Source organism: Terrapene carolina, unplaced genomic scaffold (assembly GCF_002925995.2).
Source record: "Terrapene carolina triunguis isolate 2854851 unplaced genomic scaffold, T_m_triunguis-2.0 Scaffold22, whole genome shotgun sequence".
Classification (NCBI taxonomy): Eukaryota; Metazoa; Chordata; order Testudines; family Emydidae; genus Terrapene; species Terrapene triunguis.
The window spans coordinates 9098907-9112875 of NW_020664373.1; the positions used below are offsets into that span (position 1 = coordinate 9098907).

The 13969-nt window shown below is 40.4% G+C and overlaps 1 protein-coding gene across 2 annotated transcripts in view; it reads left to right on the forward strand.

The window, feature by feature from the left end:
* Nucleotides 1-448: 448 nt before the first annotated feature.
* The window catches only part of LOC112117531 (glycine receptor subunit alpha-2), a 156613-nt gene continuing 143092 nt past the window's right edge, over nucleotides 449-13969 (forward strand). For both annotated transcript variants that reach the window (XM_024215500.1, XM_024215502.1), the window contains exons 1-2: nucleotides 449-516; nucleotides 2675-2808. In XM_024215500.1, coding sequence (XP_024071268.1) covers nucleotides 449-516; nucleotides 2675-2808 — 202 coding nt within the window. The remainder of the gene's footprint in view (nucleotides 517-2674; nucleotides 2809-13969) is intronic.

Genomic DNA, 13969 nt, shown 5'->3' on the forward strand with positions numbered 1-13969 from the left:
GAAAAAAAGGAAAGAAACAGCCCCACGACGACTCATAGATACTGATTTCCAAAGCAAAAGGGAAATCAAACAAACCCACAACAGATAGCTCTCCAGCGCGGCAGCGATTTCCTTTTGCATGATGTTCTTAAGGTAGCAGGGCAATTTTTATTTTATTTTTTCATCATTCCGTAAAAGCAGCCAGGGGAACCACCAGTTCTGATGCTTTGTCTCTTTTGTATTGGCTGCTGGGGATGAGCCTGGGTTTGACCTGACCATGATTCCGAGGACTGGCACTTCTTATTTTTTACCCCCAATTTGTAGACATCCAGATCTCCTCTTTTTGATTGTCAAGAAAATCAAATTATTGCTGGATTTGGGAATCTAGACAGCACAAGGTACTTCCCCCTGCTTCTCTCTGGAATCGTTTCTGGGATATTTTCCATAATCATCACACAAAACAGGAGGAATGAACGGGAAGCTAGTGAAAATTTTGACAGCCTTGTTTGCATTTTTCTTAGAGACAAACCACTTCAGGTAGGTGAAATAACTGTATGCTGATATTTACCAAAAGATGTGGAAAACATAGCTATAAGCAACCACGTTACATTAACCTAGTTTATTTGCTACGTCTGAAAGTATTTCATATTAATTTTATATAGGCAATACCTCTTACACTGGAAGAGCCCCGTTGCTTGGTAACACACACCAAAAATCCAAGTTTGTGCAATACATTTTCCACTTCTCTGATTTAAAGACACGTTTTTACAATGCCATATTAATAACGTCTACATAGCTGAACAACATTTTCATCGTTTTTTCCCTTTTGGAATGCAATATATTCTCTCCACTCCCACTGGAAGTTATTTAGTAGGTTGCCCTGTTTTTATCTCCCAAGCTTGTCAGGGATGTGATTATTTGTATCTACAGAACCAGCCCTCTGATTCTGGGAAGACCTTGGACCAATCAATAATTCCTTTACACTCCTTACTTCAAGCAGCAGTATATAGGAATGTTCTTGAAATTTCAAAGAAGAGAGGAGATATTGCTTCAGTTATTGAGTTTTTCTTACCATTCCAAAAAAACATTGGAGGGTTATTTGTCAAAGCAATGGTTCACCTGAGTTTCATTAATGTAATATGTTGTGTGTGTGTGTGTATAGTATATATGTATGCACATATACAAAGTGTGTGTGTGTGTGTACAGTGACAGAGTGAAATATTATTTATATTCACAAGTTTGGGATGGCCACATCATTCAGCATGGTGGTTCCAAGTGGAAACACAACTGATTTGTGTTAGGTCATTCCAAATAAGTATACTGAATGGCTACCCACTTTTTTATTATTGTATATTACATTTATACCAGTTAAGTGGAGAATAATTTCTGTCGTTGTTAAAATATCAAAAGCAGTACCAAGTCATTGTCAGAAAAATGGAACCCGCAATATCACAAATGGAACCTGATAATATCACAAATGTTGAAGACAACATAATATTCTAACAATTCTAATATTTTAGTGGGGGGAAATAGTATTTTATTTCCTTTAGATTTCAGATCATCATGTTTGTTTAGCTGTTTGCAGATAGGTACACACGCATTGATGATAAAAAATAGTAACAAGAAATACTGCTCAAAGTGAATGATGTCTTTTGGGCACATATTTAAATACACCAATACTGTAGAAGACATTGTGATAGGATTACTTCTGATACCTCTCAGAGATACTATTAAAATATAAAACAGATAATTTAGGAACCAAATGAATTAGTCATATTTTTAAACTCACTGATTTAATAATGGTTATGACAGAATTCATGTCCCTGCAGTCCAAATTTGTTCAAGTGCTTCTAGTTTATTTTTTCTAGGGAACAACCATCTGAGATTCCCTTCCCCTGAAATATCTAATATGCTGTATACACAAAGCTACAAAGGCATGGTGGTACTATTAACAATGCTAAAACCTCAAGACACAGACCTATTCAAAAAAGTCTGGATCTAAAAACCAATTAAAGGGAAAGATGGGGGAAAGGACCATTATCATTGTTCGCTGTGGGTAGAAGATTAAAATCAGATGTGTTTGCTTCTCAAACTCTTTTCAGGGAAAATAAACACACAGCTGGTAAAGAATTGGGTCTTTAATTAACACAATTTAAAACCAACTTAGATGGAATCTGTAAAGACTATTGCTGCTCCCATGTTTTTGTTTTGTTCTGTTTTGGATATTAACAAAGTCAACAATTTTCACTGTTGTGCGATGAGTTTTGCCAATCATGGTATGGAAGTTTGAAGCCACCTTAGGACCAGCTTAAAGTGAAAATGGTTTCAGTAGCATACATGTAACTCTGACAATAACATGAATTGGGAGATCAAAGTCCTCAGGAGAATGTTTTAAACAATCAGATAAGTTGAAGACATCTATTTAAAATCCTACAGTTTTAACAATTTTCTTTTTATAGTCTAAATATTCTATAGAGCAAATTGTGATGCACTGATATATTTCTCTTACTTGAAACTTATTTTCACTTCTAAAATAAAGTTTTCTGATGAAAACAAGGATCCATTTTCTACCTATCTATTCATTAGTACAATCAATGTTGACGAAGATTTTTGTAAAGAGTATTATAATTTCCTCCCTAAACATAAAGGCAACGAGAGCTGAATAGTCGCTAATGGTGGCTAATAATTTGTTTAGGGCGGCTTTCTGTAAAGAACATGATTCCAGATCTGGAAAATCCCCCTCACAGACCCTGTCTCCTTCAGATTTTTTGGACAAATTGATGGGAAGGACATCAGGATATGATGCAAGAATCAGACCAAATTTTAAAGGTAAGTTTCTCTATTGATCAACTAATTGGAAGTCTTCTTGACATACTATGGGTTTTGATAACTTTACATCTGTGGCCCGATTCTCCTTTCCACTATTCCACTTTTGCAGAACAATCATTCCATTGAAATCAATTATTTCATTGACATAAAACTGGAGAAGCACAGTGGAGAATCAGGCTCCTGGTGCTTTAGATGGAGCCGTCTTTTGGAATGTAGCCATACATTAAATAATATTTGTAAAGGATCCAGGTTTTGGTTTTGCTAGAAGTCACTTCTGTAAATCTCTCTAGTTACTGAGCTAAACAATAAAGAGAAGTATGTTCCAGGTTCCCTTACTAAATACAATTGGATTTGCTGATTTCTGAAGTTTCTAGACATACAGGGCTAAATCCTGAACTCTCAAGCAAAGCCCAAGTAAAAGGGCTGTGCTCATGTAAAACTCTGAGGGAGATGAAGGAATTAGGGGCCAGGGCACCCACATAGTAGACTTCTTCCAGCCATTACTGGCTATGGGGTAGGATAGTGGACATAGCCCAATTCTCCTTTCCTATGCTGATTTAGGGTTGCCTAGGTTTGTGCTTTGGCTTGGCCACTCCCTGCCCTGCCCTATTCTCACACCATTTTCTTTGCTGTGTGGAGAATGACCATAAGCATCTTAGCATCAGCACATGTGAGGCTGCAGATGCTGAGGCTTCCACAGCTTTGGCCACTAGTCAGTGGATAAGCAGTGTTTCCACTGCTTTTGCCCTTTCAACATTCATGCCAGTGAGTTCAGGATTCGGTCCCCAGACAAGAAGAGGGGACATCCAGTTTTCTTTTAAGCATTTAGAATGGCTCAAGAGCTCTACAGTTCTACCAAACTGCCTTTTTTTAAAACAAAGAAATCTAAGCTCAAAGTGCAGTTATTTTTTGAAAAGTGATGATGTGAAAATGTGCTTTTCCTCAATAGGTCTGCTCCCCTGTGTGTATTTCAGATGCATATCTGCTGGCTCTGGTTACCATTTTTTTTACTACTTTTTACTCTTATTAATTCTGCAATGAAAGCTGTTGGCATGAAAGAATATTGTTCAGCCAGTGGATGCTGCTAGTATGAGAGAGGGAGCTCACACATCAGTGACAGCAATGTTAATTAAATTTCAAATCAGGAACCATTTTCTGCCTTCACTCCCTCCTGTGCAAACTGCCGAATTTGGAATGTGGAATCTTTTTTACTGTTTATGATGCATGAGCCAGAAAGAAGCTAGTGTGAATTCCAGATTCCAAGTAAAGCTGAAGAAACTGCCAGACAAACTGCGGCCCCAATTCAGGAAAGCACTTAGGCATTGACATTAATGGCATCTTAGCATGTGCTTAAGTGCTTTCCTGTAGCAGGGGCTGTGTTGTTATAGTAAAAACAACAACTCCAAATCATTTTCTGCTCTCATTCACACCCCATGCACTCACATGGACTTCAGTGAAGTTTGACAGGGTGTAAAGGAAGGCAGAATTTGTCTTGAATTGAACAGATAAATAATTGTTAAGGACAGATTCTGCCTGGCCATTCCATGGGGGTATAGTTGGGGAGGAGAATGCAATAAGCCATCCTATGCTACACCTTGTGTACATCAGACCAGACACAATAGCAGTCTGTATACACCAGGGTGCACAGATTGCTTCTTCCCTACTTCCTGGGAGACATGTAGCACCTCCAAGGGAGAAGAGTGGGAGCAGAGAGGCCTGGGGCTCTCTCTTTCAGTGCACTGGTACGCAGAGCTGACTGGCTGCGTCGGAGATAATAAGCTACATCCAATAAAAGCGGGGATGCTGTTCCATTCCAAAGTGCTTGACATGAGTTACTTTCAATGCTCCCCCAGGGAGGTGGTGGCTCCCCACTGATTCCAAAGGAGGGCTGTGCCTGCAAGGCACAGTTAAGCCTTGGATGTCAATAAACACAGAACCCCCCCCAGTGCTGTTTTCACAAAGTCATTTTTCAGAGCAGAACTTCACTTTGTAGCATTTTTAAATCAGAAATTCAGCTTCGATATTTGCACAAGTTCCCTTCTTCTGAATCTTTCTGTGAGGGGTCTAACAGGTTATGTCATTCTTTTCTATCGTCCTATCCTCTCTACAAAGCCATCATGTTTGGTGAACCAGAGTGAAGATGCTATGCATGGAGTTTTGAACTTCACGCCACCAGTGAAATCCCTGAATAACCATAAGCAGCCTTGTGGCCTATTTACTATAGATTCCAGGTTCCAGTTAGTTAGCTGAAAAACACAACTTTGGCCAATGTCCAGATCTCATTAAAATTTTCCCAAAAGTACAAAAGTAGAAAGCATTGTCTTTCTAGTTTTGCATAATTTCCCCTTAAAATAAACACATGAATAAATAAAAAGGCAGATGGCTTGTGGGGAGGATCATAGTGAATTTCTGTTACGAATCTGGATATTATAAAGGTGTTTTTGTACTGAGTTCAATATTATGATCATGTTACAAAACATATTTCAGTTTCTAAGATTTTACTGATCTATTTTACTTTGCTTTTGTGATCGGATCCATCAATACAATAGCAACATTCAAAGTAGCAGAAATGTATTAAAGTGTAAAATGTCAAATTATTACATTCTTCATTACAGTGTATATTTGAAAACAATATATTCAATCATTTTAAGCCAAAAAGGTGTTCGAAAGAGAAGCCTCTTAAAATAGGTCTATTATTTGACTTTGCATATGGTTATGGAACAGGTAAATATTATTAACTGCATTTTAAAAAAGAAACTGTGAACCAAAGTATTTTGGATATTGTTTATGCATTCATCCAGATTACTTCTGCTTCATATCAATAACAGTTCAATCACACAGCTTTTTTTCTGGTCTATAACTGCTATTTTTTGCTTTGTCAGAAAAGAGTCTGGTATTCATGAAGAAGGCAATTCTGTTGCATCCTCTTATTTTATGCTACTGAATGTACATTAATTTAAATATATTTATATGACAGGTTTCAAAGTCTGAGTCACTGGAAAACAGCTATTTGATTAACTTCTGACATAAAGGCAACTCGCTTTAGCATAAGGGAAAAATGATTGTTCACTTAAGCAAAATGTTTTATCCAAATAGAGTAATTTTTCTCATTTGCATTCTTGAATAAAAAATTCAGATGGATTAAGTGAAAGCAACAAGGTGAATATCAAATAATTTAAATATCAGACATTGATGACACAAGGCGACATTTAGCTCTTTTAGCAACAATACTGTTTCGTGTAGAGTCTTTTCTACTCTAATGACCTTATGAATTATCACTGTCATTTGCCATTATTTTGAATAGAAAATTGTTTCCCAGTTCCTATAGGCCTAATAAGAGATTGTGTGCAAAACCACCAGGGGGTGAGAGTGATTGTCACCATGATGGGCACCACAGGGAGAGTTAAGGACACAGTGGCAGTCTCAGCTAAGAATTTCCTTGCTTTGAGCCTTCTAAGTCAAACATGTAGGGTATGTCTACACTTCAATTAGACACCTGTGATTGGCCTGTGCCAGCTGACTCAGGCTTGCGGGGCTCGGGCTAAGAGGATGTTTAACTGCCATGTAGATGTTGGGGCTTGGACTGGAGCCCAGGCTATGGGACCGTCCCCCCTTGCAGGGTCCCAGACTTTGGGCTCCAGCCCAAGCCCAAATGTCTACACCACAATTAAACAGCTCCTTAGCCTGAGCCCGGTGAGCCCGAGTCAGCTGACACAGCCAGCTGCGGGTGTTTAAATGCAGTGTAGACATACTCCTAGGTGGCCTGCACTTTATCTTGCATTTACTTAATTTGAAAGTCCTAATAGCTTAACAAAGGCCAGTGAGATGAATGTTAAACCATAAATATTTAAAGGCCCAATCCAATTCTGATTGAAGTCAATGGGAATCCTTCCATTGACTCAAGTCAGCATTGGATCAGGTGCTATTACTCAAGTTGATGTTTCTCTCTTTTAGCTACCTTGTCAGGAGAACTTTGTTTCTAAAAGATAATAAGTGCAAGTTGTCCCGCACATACAGTTCACTAACATAATATTAACATCCTGTCTTAAATTACAAAAACAAAGAAATTCTAAGTGGAGAGGGGCACTTTCTCTTTAACTTACTTCATTTTTTTTAGGGATAGCTGTAGTAATGGAAGAGGGCATCTGTGCTGTAATATGATAGCCAAGGATATGCTTTCTGGTAGATAAGACCAGGAGATAATGAAGTAATGTTGCAGTGTTCTATCATGGATTACCACCTGTTCACCTCAGGCTGACTCAGCATGACGTGCAAAAGCACATGCAATGGCATGATGACCATGCATATCAACAACTTAATCACAACACGGATCATGGGGGTGACAGAAGCCTAAAATTAGAATCTCCTTGCATTTGTTGATCTTTAAAGTTATTTTAATTATTTTTTAATTTCCATTTGTTACAACTGTATAGTCTAAAAACAAATTTAAAATTTAAACACACACTACAGCAAATCAAATACGAAAAACCATTTTCCAGCTATAATAATCTGTCCTTCACACCAAATGAAGTAGGAATGAACACCTCTGACAGTCTTTCAGCACAAGTTTGCACTGGATTCTCACTATCGTTCAATCCTGCAGGCTGCTGAGCATTGCTGAAAGCAGCATGAAGAGCCAACCAAAATATCAGTATTGTGCTGGGTGAAATCCTGGCCCTGTCAAAGTCAATGGCAAAACTCTCATTGTCTTCAATGGGGCAAGGATTTCATCTCCACTGTTTGCTCAGTACATGTACACTGAGGTTTAACAAAATAGGAAAAAATGAACACAGCCCTCACCAATGTGGGCAATTCTCTACATCCACACTGAAAAGACCACAGGTGAGGCAGGACAATGGGCATGAAAGGGAGTGGAGGTAAGATTCTCAGCTGGTGTAAATAACATATCTCCATTCATTTCAGAGTAGCTATACTGACTTACACAAGTTCAGGATCTGGTTCAGTGGGCATAGGTACTTATATGCAATTCAGTGAATGTCTTAGATTTATTTTAGGATTTTCAATTACTCCTATTGCCAGCCAGGAGCAGCTCGCTCCAATGCCCTTAATAGTTGCAGCTAAAGGAAAATATGAGTAGGTGAAGCTGTGAGGAACTAACCATCATATTCAGCCTGGCTGAGTTGACATAAATTCAGAGGCAGGGAACCAGTGGCTTTTGCTGGGGGGGATGGGTGGGGGACATAGATGACAAAGACAGCCCAACAAGTGGGCAGTGCTGGACAAGATGGGAAAGTGGTCTGCGTGACCTGAAGATGTATTAACACATCTTTTCCGTAGTCTATGCCAATGAGTCTTCCATGTAATCCTGCCTGTAATCTAAAACCTAAGTGGAAATTCTGAGGGAGGGTGGCAGTAAGAATACAGGACCTCTTTGACATGCTGACCTCACAAGACAGTTCCCTTCTGGGGCACAGGAGAATTAGCTGGTGCAGTGGGAAGTAACATGCATCTCCCTGCACGAGCTTTGGTGAATCTATTTTTCTCACAGCCAATGGCTCATGATGGCTGTTGAGCGTAATGTTCTCACCAGCCCACAAGCACCATCTCCCTTCAGCTTTACTCCACTCTCCTCGGCTTAATTCCTTAAAGAATCATGAGGATTAACAAAGCACCAGGCTCTATCAGTGATTCAGAGTCACTCTCTCACAACCCTTCTCAGCTTCCCTGAAAAATCCAGCCCTATGTGTTAATTCACCAATCCAGGGACCCATCCTGCACATGCCTCTGCAGGAGAGAGTGATGGTCTAGATCCAGTTATACCAGGGGCCTCCCCATCTGGTTGACTAAGATGATTATCTGCCTGCTTTGAGCTGTGGGGCAGCATTAAGCAAGTGGAATGGGGCAGGGGGTGGTGATGTCTGTGTGTGGCATGGGGTGGGGAGGATTTGGCCCCATTGTTTCTGAGGGTACACTCTATTTTGGCATAGAAGAGGTTAACAGTGATGCTGTTAAACTTCATGTTTAGAGCTATAGTTACATCTAGCTGTTTTCCTTTAAGTCATGATTTGTTAAAGAATCTTTCCATTTTTTGTGTGCACTTACATTTAGGGGTCCAGCAGCAGTGCACTTTCCTTTTCCACCAGATAGTGTAGTGCTGCTATTGCAATATATTGTGCAGTATCTTGCCCCAAAGCTATTGTTTCTGGGGCAAGAGCGCACGTGAAACTCACTGAAGTCTTGTGAAGAGAGAGGAAGTTTGGGCGTGTAATGGCTGTAGTTGTGAAAGAGTAGCTTGCTATTATAATTGTGCCATGTCATTTTCGTGCTTAGTCAGTGGGTTTAAATCGGAATAATAAACATGGACTAAAAATTAGCCTCACAAATGTTACAGGAAATGCTGTTTATGCACTTTAACTCCTTGGCATCAAGTGTCAAATTTTCCCTTATGTTTGAATCCATTGCTTGTTTGTCTACTGCAAGTACCTGAAATAAATTAGCATGTAACAAGAGGAAGAGAAGCATTATGTGACAAGGGAAGGGGAATGAATGGAGCCACAGTTGACACATGACAATGTCATTTCTTGATGTGCTAAGAAGAGGCAAATGACTCAACATGGATCAAAAGATGCCAATTTAAAATAAATATATTTTACAGGAGTTTTTAAAAAGGTAACAGATAAAAATTGAAAACCTCACCATGCAGCATTGGCTGTGAACCTGGAGAGCTATATTTGAGCATGGCTAACAACCTTCATAAGGCCAGACTTCAATGGCTAGCAGCTAACATCCCTCATAAGACCAGACAAAATGGGTATTTGTCATACCATTCAAGATCCATAAGGGACAAATCTAACAGATGGCAAAATCCTGTGATCTCTTGATTGGGTGCATCAAAGGAGCAAAAGGATGCAGCTTACCCTCCTGCTAATGCATCCACATTGTAAATAGGCAGGCTTCTCCTTTGAGAGCAGGTGGATGGCCCTGGCCAATGATCTGTCAGTCTGGGGACATGGCCACGCAGTCATCCTCCCTACATATATGCTGCCATTGCCTCTGAGAGTTAGGGGGAACACCGCTATGGGGATAAATGTCATGAACAATGAACAATATTCTGCCCTGAAATACTTCCAATTGATTTCTGAGGAAGTTGTGTGCATATCTGAGTGAAGAATTGGGCTGTATATAAAAACAAACTATTAATAAACAATTGTTTTATCCTTTGTGTGAAACACAGTAAAGGGAATGCAATCCAGCCTCAGTCTGTTGGCATGCACCGCTCATGTTCTGTTTTAATGGATAAACCTATATTTACCATAGCTATGCAAGGAACATCCTCTTTTCTATTTCTGTTTAAATTCCTGTATACCTGCTATAGTCTGCAAGGGCACTGATGGGGGCTTATGTTTCGTGCCCATCACTCTTTAATTTAGGGTTCTCTTCCAATATACCAGTGAGGCCAATAGGAGTTCCATGGACTGAAAGTGATCACTGTCATTATGGTGTGTTGTCTTTATTCAGAATCAGTGATTTAATTAAGTGATATCAGTGGATTTGACTGTTGCTATGGAATATTGGTCTGCTGCTGCCACTTAAACTACAGAGGGAATTTATGAAAAACAAATGTCAAAGCAAAACCCAAGATCTTTGATATCAAAGAAGGAGACAGTGATCTTCCGATAAAATTCTATTTAAATTGTTTTATTTTGATGATATCAAATAGCTAAATATCCTGCTTAGATTTAAATATTTCATGCAATGGAGGTTGATGCACTGGAATTACTCACCCAGCTAACATCTTGATGTGTTCCGATTGCCTTAGAAAACACATGCAATTGACATATATATATTTAATGTGTATAGATATATAATGTGTTTATGTATTTATATATAAACTTATATATACACAAGAACATAAGAATGGCCATACTGGGTCAGATCAATGGTTCACCTATCCCAGTATCCTGACTTCCAATAGTGGCTGGTGCCAGATGCTTCAGAGGGAATGAACAGAACAGGACATTCTTCTGAGTGCTGGTCCCTGTGTGTATTCCACACATGGGGTACACATGCGCACCAGGCGCCTGAATCCAGAAATTCTTCAAAGCAGTGTCCGTTGGCCCACACATGCCTAGTAGCTCTCCTTGTGCTCCCAACCAAGGATGTAAGAGGCAGTGTGAGTCGATGCCTCTCCTGTTCCTTCTTACCATTGCATGGCCTGAGTTGGAATGGTGTCCTCCTTCACTCTTTTGTATAACTTGCAAAGAAAGAAAACATTTGTAACTAGTAATATATCTTGGCTTAGTAGTTAGTATTTAAAGTATTTATTTTCCCCCAGTTGGGGAATCCCTCCCTGGCTCCAGGACTATGCACAGAGTCCTGGGATTCAAGAATTGCATCTTCTGCCCTTTCTCCTTCTCCATTAGTAATGAACATCAGTGGTGCCTGTACTGTGTGGGTGAGGTGCATATCTCTGCAAAGTGCAGTATTTGTTGCTCCTTCCCACCCAGAACTCAAGAAGCCCTGGAGCTTAACCTATGAAAGCACCTGATGGAGAAAGCTATGAGGCCCCTCTCCCATCCGCGCCAGGGAGACACCCCCCACCCAGTATATTTGCACAGTAAGTTACTCAACTATTGGATCTCTTTTCATCCCAAATGAACATAAAGTTGTGCTTACGTTGTTCCAGAGGAGGCATGGGTTACAACTCCAAGGGCAATACTTGTCTGCTGTCTTGGGTGAACATCCTCAGATATGCCTTTCCTTCCATTCCCCTACTTCCACAAGTCCTGGAGAAGATACGTCTGACAGAGCCAACATCATTCTTCTAGCTCCCTACTGGCTCAGACAGTTCTGGTTCATGGAACTTCCAACAATGTCTTCCCACTCACCAGTCAGAATCTGCCCATTCCCAGATCTCCTAACCCAGGATGGGGGGGAAAATCAAACATCCCAATCTGAGCTCATTCCACCTCATGGCCTGGTGTTTGGATGGAGTCAGAAATAGAATGCTCATGTGTGGCCCCCATTCAGAAGATCCTCAATCAAAGTAGAAAGGATTCTTTTAGAACCTACTATCTGGCCAAATGGAGATGCTTTTTGGCCTGGGCACAACTCCACCAATGTTCTATGGATACCTTAAGCATCCTGGTTATCCTAGACTGTCTTCTGTCCCTGAAGACTTCAGGTCTTTCTATTAGTTCGCTGTGAGTAAACGTAGTAGTGATTAGTGCCTTCCTCCCTCTGGTGGAAAGATGTTCCATCTTTACTCACCCTGCTACAATATGATTTATGAAAGATCTCATCAGGACCTTCCCACTAGTGCTTAAACCTACATCTCAATGGGACCTTAACCTTGTCCAGTTGACACTCATAGGTCTGCCTTTCGAACCCCTGGCAACGTGTGCCATGAAGAATGTGGCATTCTTAGTGGCTGTCACTTTGTACAGGGGGATCAGTGAGCTCAGAGCTACCATGGCGGATCCTCCTTATACAGTGTTTCACAAAGAAAAGTTTTCTGTCCAACTACACTCCAAATTTCTCCCTAAGATTGTTTCTGAGTTCTGTATCAATCAAATAATACACTTATCTGTATTTTTGTCTGAAACCCCACTCTTCCTCTGAAGATAACAGACTTCACTCCCTTGATGTTCGGCATGCCCTGGCGTTCTACCTGCAAAGAACCAAACCCATTAGGAAATCACTGAGACTTTTTAATCGCCATAGCTGCGAGATCGTGTGGGCAAGCCATATCCTCCCAGAGGATTCTAAGTGGGTTTTGGGATGCATTTTACAGTGCTAAAAGGTAGCAAAAGTTCCTCTCCCTGGAGCTGTCACAGCTCATTCTATGCGAGCACAAGCTGCCTCCATGGCATCCCTATCAAACATTCTGCTGCAGGACATCTGCAGAGTGGCCACCTGGAGTTCTGTCCACATGTTTGTGACACACTATACCCTAGTTCATGCCTTGGTAGCAGTGGGATCAGCAGTACTGCAAGAATTTTTGCTACCAATTTCCTCGCATCTACCTTCAGTCTGACACTCCTTGCCAATCACCTATGTGAGAAAGACACATAGGGACCATCACTTGAAAAAGAAATGGAGGTTACTTACGGTAACTGGAGGGTCTTCAAGATGTGTTGTCCCTATCTGTATTCCACTACCCTCCCTCCACCCCTCTGCTTCAGATCCTGTTGGATTTGTGGTCAAAAGAGGAACTGGAGAGGCGTCGACCTGCACTGCCTCTTATACTCTTGGCTGGGAGCACAAGGAGAACTACTGTGTATGTGCGGGCCAATGGACACTACTTTGAAGAATTTATGAAGTTGGGCACATGGTGAGCATGTGTATCCCATGTGTGGAGTGCACATAGGGACTACACATCTCAAAGAACCTAAGTGATCTCTCTCCTGCCATCTATCTCCACCCTCTGACAAACAGAGGCTAGGGACACCATTCCTTACCCATCCTGGCTAATAGCCATTAATGGACTTAACCTCCATGATTTTATCTTAGTTCTCTTTTAAACCCTGTTATAGTCCTAGCCTTCACAACCTCCTCAGGCAAGGAGTTCCACAAGTGGATTGTGCGCTGTGTAAAGAAGAACTTCCTTTTATTTGTTTTAAACCTGCTGTCCATTAATTTCATTTGGTGGCCCCTCGTTCTTATATTATGGGAACAAGTAAATAACTTCCTTATTCACTTTCTCCACACCACTCATGATTTTATGTACCTCTATCATATCCCCCTTAGTCTCCTCTTTTCCAAGCAGAAAAGTCCTAGCCTCTTTAATCTCTCCTCATATGGGACCCATTCCAAACCCCTAATCATTTTAGTTGCCCTTCTCTGAACCTTTTCTAATGCCATTATATCTTTTTTGAGATGGGAAGACCACATCTGTACGCAATATTCAAGATGTGGGGGTACCATGGATTTATATAAGGGCATTAAAATATTCTCTGTCTTATTTTCTATCCCTTTTTGAATGATTCCTAACATCCTGTTTGCTTTTTTGACTGCTACTGCACACTGCGTGGACGTCTTCAGAGAATTATCCACGATGACTCCAAGATCTATTTCCTGATTAGTTGTAGCTAAATTAGCCCCCATCATATTGTATGTATAGTTGGGCTTATTTTTTCCAATGTGCATTACTTTACATTTATCCACATTAAATTTCATTTGCCATTTTGTTGCCCAATCA